Source organism: Notechis scutatus, chromosome 4 (genome assembly GCF_049901735.1).
Source record: "Notechis scutatus isolate UNSWTSFEM ecotype Mainland chromosome 4, rNotScu1.2, whole genome shotgun sequence".
Lineage (NCBI taxonomy): Eukaryota > Metazoa > Chordata > Lepidosauria > Squamata > Elapidae > Notechis > Notechis scutatus.
In genome coordinates, this window is record NC_142012.1 from 111,419,039 (window position 1) to 111,438,097 (window position 19,059).

Genomic DNA, 19,059 nt, shown 5'->3' on the forward strand with positions numbered 1-19,059 from the left:
ATATTCCACTTTGTTCATGAGTTCTGACTAGGCCAAAATGAATCTATTGTTTGATGTTTTGACTGCTGGCTAGTGATATTCATTTTATATAAGTCCAGGTAAAATACACATATAAATTAATATGATAGTAAATATGGACTAATATAGGGTTGCAGATTTTATCGAAGTAATCCCTATTTTGATTGATTGCCTTGCATTAGTGAATTAGAAGTTGGAAAGGGACAACTCCCTTATTTCCCAATGCTTTCCAGCAGTACATAATTTTTCTCCACCTTGACCAATCCAAAATTGATTTGGTAAATCAACTGGAAGACACAGACTAAGAGAACTACTAAAAGCTTAAGAGTTTAAATTTGAAAATACCACAAAAAATGTCTGTACCATTTATTAAGCTACAAAGAATGCACTGATAATCCTAGTTTCATTTTTGACAATTCTGTACATCATAATCCCTAGAATTTAAATAAACATAAGAAAGTAAGTTGAAGTTTCCATAAAAGCTATTGAAAAATGAAGGAACATTATAAGTATTTATTCTACTTCGGCATTAATGTTTGCTTGTTAAGAACACATTACAATAGAAACTAATACATTTGTTTAAGTATTTGAAGAAAACTATTTGGAATGAGAAAGAAATAAACTATATACAGTATTCACTGTTTGCCAGGGGAAAATGCAATGATCAAGTTTATAACTGTTAAGGGATGATTATCATGTAACACAGATTTAATAGAATAATTCTTGAGAACATTAGGATAAATCATAGTTAATACATACCTTGGTTTTTCATTAGTGATGAGAATTTTTACTTTGTCCAGAGCTTTTTTAGCTCCTGTGGCAGATACCAACTTATTATAAACAGGACTAGAATGAGGGCTAGAAATGTACACTTTTTTTCCTGAACTGATAGGAGCTTTAGAAGGAGAGAAGTCTGAAACAAACACTATTCCCTCACTTGTAAGCACTGTGTGAAGAGAAGATAATAGTAGTAAATACACAAAGTAGTTAAATCATGTAATTTCATGGTTACTATACTATTAGAGATCAAATTAAAATGATTTCATGCAATGCTGACATAGATGGCAGACAGCTAAAAGGAGCATTCTTGGCAAAAAAAAAAAAAAAAAAAACCCATCCAGAAGACTGTTTTGTTTTCACTGATTATGGGCCAAACAGCCTCAATTGTTAAATTTATCTGGTTTTTATTTAGTGTATGAGTACCAAGAATTTTCTTTCCGGTACGTTGTATTTGTTATAAAGTTAAGCAGTGTAAACAAACCATTATCTTCTTAAAACCTTCAGATATTCTTAACAGAGGGCATGATATTCCCTTCTGAAAAAAAATTGGGACCGGCCAAAAGAGACCCCGCGCCGTGAGCCAAGAAATCGCGCACACAACACCAACACTACACAGCCTTCCTTTCCAGCCGGTCACGTGTGGATCAGCTCCAGAGCTGGGCAGCCGCTTACCTGCGGGGCGGGGCCAAGGCCGCCGCCGGGAGCACCCGCTGCTTTCCCTTGCCAGGGCCGGGCGGTGGCATGCTGCACGGAGAGACAGATGGTCCGTGGCTGCCCAGCTCCCTTTTCCTGCCGCTCAGTGGCCTCCGCTCGCACCGCCCAGGCTCCACTCAGGTGTCCGGCTGGGGCTGTCAGGAGTTGCTACCACCAGCGCGCTCCGCGCGACTCCAGTCCCGCGTTGCCTTGGGAAGGGAAAGGCAAAACCGGGAGCTGCTGTGCCTGAGCCTCCGGTGCCGCTGCTGCTGTTGCAAAGCGCCGCCGCAGCTCTTCCTTTTTGCCTTTCCCTTCCCGAGGCAACACGGGACTGGAGCCGCACCGGTGGTAGCAACTCCTGACTCAGGGGCCTTCGAGGGGAGGGGAAGGAGGAGAAGAAGGGGGGAAGGGGGGCGATTTCCAAAAAAATCAAATTCGATTTTAATCGGAAGAATATTATGTCTGTTAACTGCATAACTTGCAATATACTTATTATAAGTACACTACATACTTGGAACCATACTTGGTTCATGTGGAGGTACTGAGTAAACATACTAAATAGAGATTCTTCTGTATTTATTTTGTCATTTATATTTTTATATTCTATTTTTTTTAAATAGCAACTTTGAGTACTTTCCAAAGCAGAAAGGTATGAATCAAATAAATAACACTTTTCATTATAAAATAACACAACTGTACAAAACACCCAACCACAGGTGTAAATGTGTACTATCTGAGCAGTTTGGAAATGTGGTCATTATATAGCATTTATGTTTTTTTGATAGAGCATTGCAAATTCAAATAGCTCTTGTTCTTATAATTTATTTGTGTGCTTTAGAATCTGAAAAACATATCCTTTTGTTTAACAACATTTTGTCAAACAAATTGAAATAATTAGAGTGCTAGCATTTACTTAACATGTTTTAAACTAGCAACCCTCAAATCACAATTAGTTTCCAAGCTATTTCTAAAAATGCCGTATCAGATTCATTAAATATTATTGCTTTCGGCCTAATTATTTAAAATTCTATGCAACTGACAATTATTTTCAGGGGCAAATCTGTTTAGTAGCAATAGTCATACTTATGGGCTAGAAGACCACTAGTTCTCTGATATCATACTTACATGTTAAATTTGAAGGATCAAAAGGATCAAATGAAAAAGAAAGAATGTTTTCTGCGTAACTTTTCTTCCATAATTTGGTGCCAGTATCAGCGTTCCATAACACAATGTAATTGGGAGGATGAACAGCAAGAAGCAAATCTCGAGATGCATCCTGATTCCATAACCATTGCATGTCTGCCAAAAAGGAAGCAGACTTATCAGTCATTAACTAAATAATATCAATGAATTTTATTTATTTTATCTCCAACCAAGAAAAAGCCCACATAGTAAATTGGCAAAATACATTCATAGAAGACTTAAAGGCTCTAAACATCACATGGGACGATACTGAAGTATTTGGCCAAGATGCCGAAAATGCTGGAGATCCTTGCTAGCGATGTTATCTAGCATGGGAGGATCTAATGCTAATCACAACTTTAATATTTTTATAAATACCTCAAGGCAGCCAAAATACCTATTCTTTCTCCTGGTTTCCCCACAGCAACAACCCTGTGAGTTGAATAAGGCTGAGAGAAAATGACTGGCCCAAAGACACCAATCCAGCTTTCATGCCTAAGGCAGGACTAGAATTCAGGGATTTGATTTCTACTCTGATGCTTTAACCACTAGACCAATCTGATTCTAGACCATATCTATTAATAAAGCAAGGTTTCACTTAAATAAAAAATACAGTGAATTATTTAACATCATTGTTTATAATATATGGTAAACAAACATTGTATGTTATTATTATTTGAATAAGCCTTGCAATGACAAGCCGACTGTTGTGGCTCGCCGGTAGCAGGTGCGGACGGCAGAGGTCTCTGATAGCAAGGACACAGACAAGGGGCCTGCGTGCGTTACAGGGATGGGGCCAGGACTATCAGAGAGTGGGGTGCTGCCTTCGGAGTTTGTGGAGTCTGGCAGCAGTGATGCACAGCACACTGGGGAGCCTGTGCCCAGTGCGCATGCACGCAGAGCTCTTCAAAGGAAAGAGCAGCTGAAGCAGCAAGGGTGACTTGGGAGTAAGGCTGGAAGGTGATGGCCCCTCCCATAAGAGATAAAACCAGCCCTCGGGGAGGTGTTCTTTGCAGAAAGAAAAGAAGTTCTTTAGACTCAGAATCCTCGTTGAAGCCCTGCTTATTCCGGTTTGTTTTTGAAACTTCTGTCAGTGGATATTTAATCAGTAATTAGTCTTATGTTCTTGGCAGCCTTTTGCAACCTTGAAAGGGCTTGCTTTTGATATCGGCCAATTAGGTTTAAATGTCTCTTGGCTGGGAATGCACTGAATTCCCAGCGCCGCATTAAAAAAGGTTTGCTTTTATACACAGTTTGTGTTTAATTTGAACAAAGCTTGGGTCAGAACACCGACCAAACCATTTTTGCAATATTGCCAGCATTGTTTATATACAAACTCCAAAATTTGCAGAGGTCTACAACATTTTGTCCATACACCTTGATAATACATATTGCACAAAGATATTGCCAAATATTCCAAGAAACAATATAAAAATGTTCTGTATGAAGTGAGATCCCTTGGAAGTTCTGTCTTTGGGTAACTATTATCCAATATGTTTATTAATGACAAAGGGAATGGAGTAGAAGGAACACATATCAATTTTGCAGATGATAGCAAAGTAGGGAGTCTAGCTAATATTTTAGAAGACAAAATTACATTATGAATTGAATCGGAACATTGGACCAAACTGAATAAATTGAGTAATAAATTGGATTCCATTTCCTATGTACTAGATACTTCCATTTTGCTTCTCTGTGTGTCGGTGAGTTCACAACTCACAACTCTTTAAAGGTTTTTGCATTCTTCATTTTCATTAGGATAGTTTTTCCCGTGGTTTCGGTAATTCATTTTTCATTCTCTGTCAGATGTAGTTTTCAACTTTTGCCTGAATTTTTTAAAATCTGTCTTCCTCAAACTGTAGATAATTGGAAGAATCGCCTTGATATGTCATTAAATGCAGTGTGTGTGTGTGTGTGTGTGTGTGTGTGTGTGTGAGAGAGAGAGAGAGAGAGAGAGAAACTATAATGAACCCAAGTTTAAAAACCTGTCACCCAATTTCTGAGTATTTTATATTTAAGTTATGAATTGTAACCATCTCATTTCCATTTTATCACAGGGAGAAATCAAAATCAATTTCAAAATGCAATTACAGCATCTTATGCAATGTCATTAAAGGAAAAAATAGTTAGGTCATTTTAGGCCATTAAAAGTTTCTTAGCAAACAAATGATCCATTATTCATGAAGCTCATCTTGAAAATTTCATTTCACCCAGATGCTGTGAATTTTACTTCAGGAATAAAACACATTTATAACTGTGAAGCTAATGAGGAATGGGGATAGCACTGAAAACAGCAGGAGATGCACAGTTTGCAATAAGAAAAAACTGTCACAAGAGAGCTGACAAATATTAGAGGGCATTAACATTGAAAATGTACAGCATTGTTTAAAGAAAATAATGTACAATCCAATTATTTTTTATTCAGGTTGCTCTCAATCTCTGCTTTAAAAGAGAATTTGAATATATCATATTTTATCTAAAGACATATAAACTTAGTAGTTGTTAATCAGTTGATAAAAACATCAAAAGTTATGATTATTAGTACTGTAGTAATTCAGTCCAAAAGATCTGGCTGAAAATAAATATCTTTATTCTATTCCTGAGTAAGAAGGGAGAATTAGCCCAGAACTCATTCCATAATTTTACTTGGATGCTAGACAATGATGCTTTGGCATCTTTATGAGAAGTGTTAGATACAAAAATGTAGGTATTTTCCATACGTTCTGTTGCTAGACTAGAGTTCCATCTAATCATTGTTTTCAATAATTAATCTTACTAATTCAGTAATGAAATGGCTGGATCTGCATTTGGGAATAACAAATGTAATTTTAAAATGAAGTAATGTTTTAAAAATACCAATTACATTTCAGATTACTTGAATCTTACCTCATACCTCATATCTTTTCAGAATAGTACAAACAAGAGGTAATCCAGCATATGAAATCATCATTAAATGTAGAGGTTACCAAAATTGTAAGCATGCATACATTTTAATTTATATTCCACCATTTATTCAGGACTCAATGGCATACATAGTATTTGGTCTTCCAATTTCCACTCAAATTATAGCCATATGAGGTACATTAAACTGGGGGGGGGGGGAGTTAGCCAATTAGTTTTCAGGTCTGACAGTAAAACATGAGTCTCATTATTTCTAGTCCAGCACCTTAATCACTAAACCATGCTGATTTTTTTAAATTTACAATTCCTCTCATCAGCTCCAGTTCCCATCCTTTCAAGATTTGAATTATCTAAGCCAGTGGTCGCCAGTGGGCAGTGGCCCACTGGTGGTCCGCAAGAAGATTTTGGTGGTCCACAGAGAAATGTCACCGCCAGAGTACCCCCCCAAAGCAATTAATTCAGGCTGCATAGGAACACAAGTCTGCCTCACCCACATGGCCCGTGGGAACCCTTCCCGCCCACTCACCCCTTACCTGGCAAACTTGCCTGCTAAGTTGCTATTTTTCCTTTTCTTTTTTTTTTTGACCATCAGCTGTTCTGCTATGCCGGAAAATTTAGATTAGCTAGAAAGCAGGAAACTATTGGATTTCTTGCTTTCTATCTAATCTTTAGATCTTCGGCTCTGCTTTTAAGCAGAGCCAAACCTCCCTTAGGACTGATGGTTCTATTATTCAGTACAGACTCAGATACCAGATGACAGAAACACAGATCTCTAAGTGAATCTGTGATGTTGTGGGCAACTCAATCTGCCTGCCTGCTTTGCCTGATTTTGGGTAAAAGTTGCTCTTTTTTAAATAAAACAATTCAATATTTACATAAATATTTATAATATTTACATACAAGCCATGCCCAGCCAGTCACATGACCACTGAGCCACACCCACAAATTAGGTCACGCCCAAGAACCGGTTAAGAAATTTAAATCCCACCCCTGCCTCTGTGTTTGTGTGTGTGTGTGTGTGTATGAGACAGAGACAGAGGTTAGATCAGATCTCTCTCTCTCTCCCTCTCTCCCCCACCAACGTCAGCAAGCCACCGTTAGTCAAAATTCATATTAGTGATCCCCGGGATTTAAAATTATGAGTTTGGTGGTCCCTGCGATCCAAAAGGTTGGCGACCCCTGGTCTAAGCAACGCTATAAGGTATGCTAATCCAATAAATGAATCTCAGAATGTACGGAACACGTGTGGGTTATTGATGTCAGTGTCCACCCACTATTACTGATTTATAGCATAAAATAATCACCTTAGTACTCAGGTAATTCACTGTTATCTAAACACTAAGCAGCCTTATGGAAACAGTAACATGTTTAGGTTGCCCAAACTATGTGACATTACTTGCCATATACCATATTTTTTGGTCTATAAGACGCACCCCCCCACAAAAGGGATGGAAATGGCTGTGCGTATTTTAGAGCAAATGTCATCGAAGCCCCGGTTTAAGGTACATTCATAACCTTGATCATAACCTAGTTATAATGCAAGCATATTTTCTTCTTAAAAAATAGCATTTATGTCTACATACATTTTCAGTAGGTTTAATAATTTGAAAGTTATAAATTATACAAGTATAATTTCAGAAGTTTATTTTAGCAGGTATTACTTCCAGATAAGAGTGTTCAAGATTGCAACTTGAATAACATACTACTCGCTGTGAAGATAATTATTTTCCAAGTATATTTTACATAAAGTTTTAAAAACCTTTTACAATATGAAATAAAACCACAAAAAGTGTGATATGTGAGTTGTTTTAAAGTTTTTTTTAAAGTTTCTAGAACAAAAAACCAGGGGCCTTAGACCAAGTATATCTCCTACACTAGAAAGAATTTGCATAAGTAACATTTTTGATGAAAGGGGCATTGGTAGACTTACCAGTGAACGCCCTTTCTAGACACGCTGTAAGAGAGTCCAGCATTGGGATATGACTCCACCATCTGATGTCATAGAGCTGAGTCTGCCACTATAAAAAGTGAGCCTCTGCTGACAGCCCCAGCTTTTCTGGCGAAGAATCTTGACAGACTTAGATTGTCTCTGGAATAAAACACAAACACAATGAGAATAACCAACCCCCACTCAAGGGCGACCAGACGGTCACAGGGAGGGGCTGGACTCTCTTGAAGCGTGTCTAGAAAGGGTGTTCACTGGTAAGTCTACCAACGCCCCTTCTCTACCACACTGCTTCGAGAGTCCAGCATTGGGACATACCAAAGCCTGTATGCCCCAGGGAGAGCCTCCGCCTGGTCCAATCAATCTGACACTGGAAGCACCCTCTGTAGTACCCTTCGTCCGAATGCTGCTTTTGCAGATACAAAGGAATCCAGCCGATAGCTCCGGATAAATGGACAAGGTGAAGTCCAGGTAGCCGCCTTACAAATCTCGATAGGTGCCTGGGTCGCCCAAGCCGCCAAAATCACCGCACTCCAAGTAGAGTATGCTATCAGTTTCTTGGGAGCTGGCAGGCCCAAGATCTCATAGGAGGTCGAAATGACCGCCCTAATCCACCTGCTTCTCATGAGGGAAGAGGCCTTAGACCCCAAAGAGACAGGTTGAAAAGACACAAACATTGCCTCAGTTTTGTGAAAAGGTGTTGTGCGTTTTAAATAAATCTGGAGCACCCTTTTCACATCCAATGTGTGCTACTTATGTTCCAAGACATGTTGGGGCTTGGGACAAAAGTCAGGTAGTACAATTTCTTGAGCCCTATGGAGCCAAGAATTAATTTTTGGCACAAAGGAAGGGTCCAAATGCAACACTACCCTGTTGTCTTGGAAAACACAAAGATCAGACCTCACAGTTGCAGTTAATTGGTTCTCATGATTTATGAAGTGTAGAAGTGGAAGGAGAGAAGGGAGGAGAGAAGGTGGATTCTGTGTAACGTGCAAAAATTTTTCACTTTGGGAAATTGCTTTAGACATACCATGTCTGTTTCTAAATAAATCAATTGGAGAGAAAATGTCTCAGAGTGATTGATATCATGGATACTTTCTGGATGCCTTACACAGGTATTGAAAGTGCTTACTGCCATAACAGAAGCAGAGGAACTGGTGATGAGGGGGCCAGATTGGAATATGGAGGTAAGTCTCCGTGAGATCTATGGAAGAGAGGAGATTGCCCTCTCGGACACTCTGAAGACTAGAGTGTAGCGTCTCCATCTTCAAGTGCCTGTAGGGAATGAATCTGTGATCGAAGATTGCTTTCCACTCTCCCGAGGCCTTTAAGATAACAAAGAGGCGGGAGTAGAAACCCAACCTCCGCTCATCCTTAGGGATCATCTCTATGGCTCTGATGTCCACCAGGTGTTGGATGGCCGATTCCATGAGGGCCCGTATGGATCAGTCCTGAGAGATAGGACAGCAAACACAAAACGTCGGAGGGGAGAGAAACTCGAGGTGAAGGCCAGATGACACCAACCTGACAATCCAGGCGTCCGTTGTTGATTCCTTCCATCTGGATGCAAAAAAGGTCAGGCAACCTCCGGAGTGGATGCAGTTACTTAGAGCATCTGAATGAAAGACCTCCTGCCCCTCAAAAGGGCTGCTTACCAGAGAACTGTTGTCTGGCCGCACAGTCCAGGTGTTATTCCTGGCGAGGCGGGAATGTTTTCTGGGTGCAATGGAAATGTGGGTTGGCGTCCAGATGGAAGGCGGGGGGCCTGGAGTATGGCGTTTGCCAGAATTCCGACCTTTTGCTGGTTGACAACAGCACCTTTCTTTTATCCACCAGGTACGATTCCAAGGCAGTTCCGAAAAAGTTCTCCCGGAGCATGAGGCAGCAGCCAATTTCCACTTGCACTGGAAGTCGGTCTATGAGTTGCACATCCAGAGGAGGCGCCTTGCAGATACAGAGGAAGCCATCGCTTTGACGCGAATCTAGCAGAGCTTAGCATAGTGTCGACTGTGAATTCAGCAGCAGCAATTATTTTGTTGAGGTCTTGGTGGGCCCTGACGTCAGTGCTGGGTAGTTGGTCTTGAAGTTGATGTAACCAACGATGGCTGACCTCCTAAAGAATGAGGCCTTGGTGGAGGCTTTCACCACAGTCCAAAAATAAGAGTGGCAAGGGGAACACCTCATTTGCACTATGGGCTTGGAGAATAAAGAGTCCCCTTGGGCAGTGAGGTCCACTGGGGTTCAGATGCCACCTCCTCCAGGCTTAGTTGCGCAATAACTAAAGCCTTTTGAAGAAGGGGCCTAAATAAAGAAGGTCTGAAGACAGCCTCTGTTGTGGGCTGCTCCAGTCTACTTTCTTCTTCGAAAGATAGGGGTCCTTGAATTCCCCTTCCTTCTCCTCTAACCCAGAACATCTGCTGTGCTCTGAGGGGTATGAGGAGCCTCTCTCTTCCTGTCCTCCCAGTTAGGTAGATGGGAGATACATGAAATCCAGGGGTTTGGAAGTTACCCTCTGAGGAAGGTGGTTTCCCTGGTAGAAGGTAGGAAGGATACTGGGGGGAGGGCTTGCTGATCGGAGATGCTGGAACCCCTCAATGATGCCCTGTCTGACTGCCACAGAGACCATAGATTGTATATCTTGGAACCTATTGTCTTGAGGGGAAACCATAGGTCGAAGCCCTGCCACAGTAAAGGAAGCTTCCACCCTGGGCTTATATCCCCCTTGGGGCAAAAAACCCTGAGGGTTGTAAATTCCAGTATCCCAATTAGCAGGCCTGAAGCTAGGCCCAGTCCTGCTAAAGACTTGGGGAATGGAGGCCTCATCATGCCTCTCAGGGGACCATGCCTGAAAGTGGCTTGCTAAACTACCTTCTGACCCTACAGTTCCTGGGGCCTGATCAGTATAGGTCTGAGAGTCTCCTGACTGTGAAAGGCCCTATTCCTTTAATTGGTGGAAATTTTTGGCAAAGTGTTTTTCCAATGCGTGTCTCCGCTTTTCAGCTCTGAGTTCTGACTTTGAAGTTTTCTTGGCCCTGATCTTCACTGCTGCTTCCCTATTGTCTGAAAGGACTCTTGAATGCTTTCTCTTGAGAGGCCTTCTTGACACTTCTGGGCCTTGGGTAACCTGCTAGCCTGATGGTCCTGGCTGGGCCCAATCATTCTCCATTTCTCAATTAACAACACCAGAGGTGCTGTCAGTTCCTCCACAGGGTGTCTTCTGAGATAGAGGCCAGACAGAAGGGATCACTGCTTTGAGGCCCAATCAAAATGGCACCCGAAAGAACTTGATCCTAAAATGGCTGCCAGCCACGTGGTAGAAGGCTTTTGAGGAATGACAGTTGCAGGCCTGGATCTTGAGTTGCAGGTCTTAGACTGCCTTCCTGTTGGGAAATTGCCCCTCTCTGCTTCCAGAATGTCAGCTGGGAGGCATGATAGGGATTGGGCCTAGCTCGCTGAGGGACCGTGTGGGAGGCCCGTCGATTCCTCCTACTACCTGAGGCCCAAATTGTGCTCCGGGAGATGCACCCCGCAGAATACCCACATGGTTGGTCTCCAGGCTTGGAGGCTTGTATGTGAGCCGTGCATCAAAGAATGGCAAGCGGCAAGCCTCGTAGTATCCTGTAAATGGTAACCGCCATGCTGGGACAGCTAACCAGCGCAGGAGAACGAGTCCCTACTCTCTGTGAGCGCAGCTCTACCGGGTTCCCGGGAGCTGCGCTGATTTTATCTTGTTTGCTTTTTTCTTTTTTTTTGTAGCTAAGAAGAAGATCGCTATCTTTTAGCTCCAGAGACAATAGCTCTTCATGTCAAAAGAGCTGAGTCAAAAAGCTGGGGCTCTCAGCAGAGGCTGGCTTTTTATAGTGGCAGACTCAGCTCTATGACATCAGAGAGTGGAGTCATATCCCAATGCTGGACTCTCGAAGCAGTGTGATGGAAAAATGACAGTTTAAACATCAACTATTTAACATTATATTTTTCTTAGTAGTATAATTATTCATTATTGGAACATGATGCAATATGGAAATTTTCTTACCTTGAATTGGTTTTGTATGCTCTTGGATCTCACAGCGAGCAGTTCCTGTAGCTACATCCCAAACAATTATCTTTCCACTGGCATCAGCAGTAGCCAAACGCAAAGCATAAGGTGATCCAATATTGTGATGGTAGTTTTCTTTAGCCCATTTAACCTTAAGACAGGTAAGTAAAGTTAGTAGTCATTTAAAACACTTAAAAGCATTTGTTATTGGATCTCAGATAGTGAAGTTCATTACAAATTGAAACAGACTGATTTATGGCATTTATAATTTTTAATGCAGAAAATATAATAAATTGAAAAATAAAATATCAGTCTAAATATCTATATTAGTCCTCAACTCAAAAAACCTATGCCTGCTAAAATTGAAATTTTAATAAATTTTTGTATAACTTTCTCTCTTTGCCAAATAATCCACAGAAATTTAGGTATATTGTAGAACTACATAATGTTTATATATTGGAAAAGAGAAATCTGAACAGTGGAAATAAGGTATCAAGTTTCAATAGAATGGCTGACTAGAATCAAGAATATTCCTCTAAAGAAATCAGACTGTAAAATACAATTTATGAAAGGACACTTGTTAAATAGTAAAAGGCAAATGGGGTTAAAACATCATAAATCATTTTTATGAAAAATCTTAGCTAATTTTGCTGGTATAAGAACCTTTTTTTCCAGCATTCTAATGATTCTTTTCAATTACCTTGACCACAGCAGCCTTGTGCTTTTCCAAAACCTGTAAGGTCTGAGCTGTTTTGGAGTCTATCACCAGAATGAGAGAATGGCATCCATATGCAATCAATCCTTGCCAGCCCCTACATAAATAGTAATTGTAATATTAAATACACACAAAAAATCATTTTGCTGAATCTTCATAGAAATCTATGTTGCTGAAATGGCAGAGAAGACAAATTAAAAAATCTACTTGTTTGTTATTAAAATGTTGAATCATTAATCATTTGAATTTACACTGACAGTGTATGCACCGGAGATAAATTGCTTGTGTATCCAATCACACTTGGCCAATAAAGAATATTGTATTGTATTGAGTTCTTGCATAACTCTTAATGTGATTCAAATACATCTTTTCCAGACTCAGAAAACATCCTGGTAAAATAACTGGAAAAGTATATTAGCTATAGTTCTTATTCATCAACATTCTTCTCATTCTTGTGCCATTTGTTTCATAGTAATTGAACAAAATCTTTTATTTCTCCATCATCTTACTATGTATGTTTCACTATACTGTACTTTAACCAATGGTTACCATTTTTGCAAAATTTCATAACTGGTGTCATCAAAAATAATCCCAACTATTTTAGAGTCCCCAAACCAGTTCTTGCAATATCCTATCCAAAGTCTCCTTCCCTCTTTCACTTTTAATTGCAGGACTTACAAACTTAAGGATACTGTTTTTCTTATAAAGGCATTTTTAAGGTATCTTACATTCTGGAGCAGAATTTAACCAAGCTTAGATGTGAAGCAAACTAAAGAAAATTACTATAAATATACATATGTGTATATGTAAATAAAGCAGTATATTTGTTCAACAATATTAGGAATGAACCTATATAATAACAATGTAGTTGTTTTGAATTGAGGTAGTTTTTAATTCTTCTTTTGTTTTTAATCTCTTGTTGATATGCAGTACCCAACGTCTGGGTTTGGGATAATATATAATATTGGAAATAAGTAATAAATAAGAAATAAATAAGTAATTACCATGCATTATCATTATCAAATACATTTACACACTAGTTTTTACCAAGAATTTTAAGCCCACCTCACGTTAATAGACTGCAATATAAATATTCCAAATTAAAATGATATCTTCACAATGTCTCCCCCTTCCCCACCAGAAAGGAACTATATAACACTGCAAATAGCAAAACTTTTGGTGAAGGCCAATATTCTCCTCCCCTAGATTTTGATCTACCTCTCAGCTGCCATTGCACATTTCTCTGTTTTCACTCCAACTTAAGGCATAGGATGCTTTTTCTTTTGCTACACATGGAAAGCTTCTAACAGCACTAATGTCCATGTCTGTCCACTGTCTCCACTGTCTAACTAGTTTAAGCATTCATATCATAGCACAGACATTTGTGCTGTGTAGTTTAAGCATGTCTCACTTCAAAATAGGCTTATGAAATCATTCAGGTGGCTTTCTTCTTGCATCGCCTTCAATAACCATAATATTCAACCCAAGGCTGCTTTTTCAAGAGGCAACTGGACGTTCTGGTTTTTCTTTGAAGACGTTTTACTTCTCATCCAAGAAGCTTCTTCAGCTCTGACTGGATGGTGGGGAAGGGAAGGATTTGCAATCCGTGCAGACAACCAGAACGTCTAGTTGTCTCTTGAAAAAGCATCTTTGCGACAACCATGACCTCGATAACTGAGAATCTCCATAGACATAACACTTAACATTTTGGTCACGTTTCCAACAGGTCACGTCTCCCCTATATTACAGGTGCAATAATTCCTAAATGCAGGGAGATAGATCTTTGGAAGTGCATCCCACTAAGCTTTATGGGACTTCTTTGATGATGATGATAATAAGAATTCATAATCTGCTTCTTAACTCTTCAAAAATTAATCTTCTACCCAGTTCCGCTCCCAGTTCATCAGCACGCATACCCTAAAATTACCGTCCATTCTCCCGACGTCCACTATTTTTTTTCTACTTACCAGTCTGCCGCTCCTCTATTCTGAGGGTTAAGGGCCCCAGTGAGGGTCCGAGATGAAAGTTTGATGTTTACCATGTAAGGCTGCATGACCGAGGAAAAAAACAAAAGGACGAGTGAGCTAAAACGGCCGACGGCTGAAATCCAGGAAATACACTCTTCTCGGTTGGGGCGCCACTAATCCTCGTCCCTAACTGGTCCGACTTGCCCCGCTCGCTCAAGAAGTTTGGTTCCACCGGCGCTCACAAAAACGAAACCAAACAAAACGAAACCAGCGAGAGGCAGGCCGGGCGCCTGAATCGATTCTTTTACGCATGCTCAGTGAAAGAGCTCTTCCCAAGCCTTCAGTTTGTGTTTCTCTTGTTTCTGTTGATGGATTGTGCTTGTGAAGTAATAGGATAAACCTTGCTTTCCGTTATTCAAGGGAGGAAAAAAAGGAATACATGATTTGCAATACCTGTACAATTAATATTATTATTGCCTCTATATTGGGAGAATCCAATATAGGCAAACTCAGGTTAAAATTCATATCATCACAAATTATAATAAATCCCAATGAACATATTTTGAAATTAATTACATAGAACTGTCTTGTTAATTCTTTACCTGAGAGAAAAGCAATGGATTTGTTAACTATTTTATTAATCCAAACTAATAAACACAAACTGTCTTCAACAAGTATATATAAAAAGATGCGTTTATTGGCTTTCATCTTTTTTTCTCCCAAAAGAGAAATACTACTTTTATCTGAAAATCATTTCCCAAAAAAGTTTACTAATCACCAATTGAAAGTTCTGTGTCTGGTGGAATGGAATGCTACTTAATACAAATGGTTATTTTTATGCTGTTCAATGTCTTTTTTTTTTGTGGTTTCATATGTATGTATACATATTACAAGTAAACAGCCATAAATTATACATAATTTGCATCTTCATAGTGAGGTAAAATAGATGGTGGTGATGGGGAGGCAATATATATTAAGAAGGATCATATTTATTATTTGGACTCCTTGAATCACAATTCCATTCAATTGATATATTCTGCTGTTATATATATTTAAGATTCTTTACAGTTTAATATATACATATTTTACAGAAGAAACTATGAAATAAGTATAAAATAAGTAAAATATTGCACATGAGGAAAAAAGAACAGACTCCAGGAATTTCCACCTGGCAGTGAAAAGTCTTCATATTAAGACTATTATGCAAATACTGAAAATTTAAGCCCCTGAAATGATTGCTTGCTGAAGCAAATATTGACAAAAAAGCTTGTAAACTCCCACTGGCTTCTAATGCAGCTTGACATACTGCAGATTCTCAGTTTGCCAAAGCAAAGACAGATTTTGCAAAGCATGAAAACAAATGTTTGCTGGTGTGGGCTAAACCTATATTTGTGTTTTTAAACAGAAAATGTGTGTTAAAATCTGTTCTTCCATAAGAAGGGTACGCAACTTGTAGCTTCAAGACACACACAATTCATTTTCACAATCCCTACAATATCCTTGATTATGTCACCCAAACTTGATGATGTATAATGTCATGAGAAGTATCATGAGGATAAGATTAATGGTATTTTATATTAAAATGAATATTGTTATTAGTTGAAAATGTTTTTTAAAAAGAATTTAATGTCACAAGCATTTCTGCATGGTATCCTTAAAATGCACAATCAATTCACAGTTTAATCTTATTACCCTTACTCTGAACTGAGAACTTTTTACATATTTGCCATTTTTCTGTGATTGGCATTGGAGGATTGAGTGATTATCAACAATAATACAGATACAGATTAATAGAGTTGGAAGGGGTCTTGTAGATCATCTAGTCCAACCCCTAACCCAAGCAGACTCTACACCATTTTTGACAGATGGCAGTCCAGTCTCCTTGAAAGCTTCCAGTGATGAAGCTCCCACAACTTTTGGAGGCAAACTGTTCCATTGGTTGATTGTTCTCACTGTCAGAAAATTTCTCCTTTTTTCCAGATTGAATCTCTCTTTATTCAGTTTCATCCATTATTCCTTGTCTGATCTTTGGGTGCCTTGAAAAATTGCTTGACCCTTTCCTCTCTGTAGCAGCCCCTCATATATTGGAACACTGCTCTTATGTCTTCCCTGGTCCTTCTTTTCAGTAAACTAGATATGCCCAGTTCCTGCAACCATTCATCATATGGTCTGTCAGCTGCCATTATTATCACTTTTCAGCATTTAGACCAAGGGTCTTCAAACTTGGCAAGTTTGAAGACCCTTGGTCTAAAGTCTTGTGGATTTCAACTCCCAGAATTCATGAGCTAACATGCCTGGAGGAGGGATTCTGGGAGTTGAAGTCCACAAGTCTTAAAGCTGTCAAGTTTGAAGACCTCTGGTTTAGACTAAGATCAAGTATAGTGTGAATGTAATTGTCATATTAACTTTGTGTTTGATAGAAAAAGTTAAGTAAGAAACTTATATCTAAACTCTAAAAAAATAATTTTCTGTTTAGTTTCTGCCAGGTTTTCGGAACTTGACAAGGTTTGTATGATTTGAAAGCCAGTTCAAAATTAACATTAGGTCATCTGTTCCTAATAGGAAAAGGCTGGTTTGACCTTTGACTAAAGATTATGAAAAGATAAGACAGATGAAAGTTATAGAAGTTTTTTATGGAAGATTTGGAGGAAGTCTCCTGCTTCGGTGTGCCAGTGCTATGAATAATTAGTGGAAAGCTAGAGTCTGATCTTCTGTGTATGGTCTTGTTTCAATAAGCTGTGTACAAAGATGACTGTTCTGTTTTGTTGGACTTCAATAGACTAGTGTAAAATAAGGTGACAGCAATTTTGTAAAATTTAGTCATTTGGAGAATTATACTACACTGCTACACTGTAATTGGCAGGTTTAATCCTTTAGATGGAAAGAAACAAACACATTTTCCAAAAAAAAAGGATTATTCTGTTTCCTAGACAACATGTTATTGTCTAGAGGTACACAGCTCTTTGTGTTGACTTTGTTATATAAGCTTCTGAGAAGGGTTATGCACTGTATAACATAGGCATTTGTTTTGTGCAAGGTGTCTTTCCACTTTTAACACAGGTATGTAGCCATAGTAATGAAAGGCAATTCAAAAAGAAAGTAATCCATGTTAATTTAAAACCCTTCATCAAAGGTGAGAATTTGGTTCTCCACGAAAGACTGTTAAATAGGAGGCTTCCATAAAAAAAGCAAAAGATACCCTTACAGAAAGATTTTCCAAGTTATTCTAACTACATGGAAGAAGAATATTGCTAACATTCACAGGAGAGCACTAGCCTCTTATGGAGAAACTGTTATGTTGTCACAACTTTTTTAAAAAACATGGAAACTCTAAGTCTATATGAACTTTGGAAAGATACCAATACATCAGTGGTGGGGTTCAATTTTTTTTGCTACTGGTTCTGTGGGAATGGCTTGGTGGGTGTGGCAGGGAAAGGATACTGTAAAATCTCCAGTCAGAGGTGGTATTTGCCAGTTCTCTGAACTACTCAAAATTTCTGCTACCAATTTTCCAGAACTGGTGAGAACTGCTGAATACCACCTCAGCAATACATCATGGCATGATGGGTTGTGTGTTGCTCAGATTTTCTTTTGATGCAGCAAAGAGGTAATCTTATGACTTATGATTGGTTGCTTAGTAATCATTCAAAGTTACAAAGGACTCCCTTAGGGTACTTATGTTCTGGATTTGAACTTCTCATTTGACCACCCCTATGATCATATGACAGCACTTTGAGTGCTCAGCAAGTAAGCCATTTGCAGCGTCTCATAGACACATAATCATATTTTGTGATGTTTTTACTGAAAACCAGCATTTACTTCCAGTTTTTGCCAAAATTGCACCCATAAAGAAACATAGGTTTGTTTAACAACCATGGCATTCACTTAATCACTGCTACAAAAATGATTGCCAAATCAGGTTGGTGGGTGACCCGGTTTATGTTCATCACAAGCTACAACCATGATGGGCAAGCTCCATTACAGTTGTAAATCAAGGATTATCTATACAACACTAATTTGTGCCATTAGTAAGCGGATAGCCATGTGGAGGCCACAGTGGTGCATGGGGTAAGATGCTGGGCCTGAGCACTGCTGAGGTCAGCGGCTCGATTTCTGTGAGTGAATAAACCACTTGAGGAAAAGAAAGGGGCCTGCCCTGATTGTCCACCAGCATTCAGGCATCCTGCGGATAAAGATAACACTGTCTGAAAAATTTCCTTTCAGAGAGGCAGCCAGCCATGTCAGCGATCCCTGGCTAACATGTTCCATACGCTAAAAAAAAAAAAAAAAAAAAAAGCCATGTGGATGGGAATGTGCATGTTGTGGCAAGCTTTTGACTAGATTGGACAATTCTTCAGTTAATTCTTCCTTAATTTAGTTCAGATCAGTGGTGGTATTCAAGTTTTTTTATTACTAGTTCAGTGGGCATGGCTTGGTGGACATAGTGTGGCTTGGTGGGTGTGGCATGCCTTGGTGGGTGTGGCAGAGGAAGGATATTGCAAAATCCCTATTTCCACCCCATTCCAGGGGGAAGATACTGCAAAATCTCCATTCCCTCCCCACCCCACTAACCTGCTTTCCAGCTCTGTTCTCTTGTGCAGGGCAACAAAAGAAGACTCAGCTAATCAGCTGGGACTTCGATCAGCTGGGACTCGGGAGGCAGTAAATAGATGGGGGCAGGGCCAACCAGAGGTTGTATTTACCAGTTTTCTGAACTACTCAAAATTTCCACTACTGGTTCTCCAGAACTGGCTGAATACCACCTCTGGTTCAGATATACAAAGTGGGGGGGGGGGAATTCTCTGGATCAAGTTGAAGATGT

General features: G+C 39.4%; 1 protein-coding gene across 2 annotated transcripts in view; it reads right to left on the bottom strand.

Annotated features, from left to right (window-relative positions):
- Window positions 1-14,484, bottom strand: part of WDR11 (WD repeat domain 11) — a 43,231-nt gene extending 28,747 nt beyond the window's left edge. Inside the window, exons 1-5 of one of the 2 annotated variants that reach the window (XM_087964433.1) lie at window positions 14,238-14,484; window positions 12,256-12,367; window positions 11,553-11,706; window positions 2,617-2,790; window positions 778-964 (exon numbers count right to left, since the gene is read on the bottom strand). In XM_087964433.1, the coding sequence (XP_087820559.1) occupies window positions 778-964; window positions 2,617-2,790; window positions 11,553-11,706; window positions 12,256-12,367; window positions 14,238-14,323 (713 nt within the window). In that variant the 5' untranslated portion in view covers window positions 14,324-14,484. The remainder of the gene's footprint in view (window positions 1-777; window positions 965-2,616; window positions 2,791-11,552; window positions 11,707-12,255; window positions 12,368-14,237) is intronic. The other variant, XM_087964435.1, reaches the window with a different exon arrangement.
- Window positions 14,485-19,059: the final 4,575 nt, after the last annotated feature.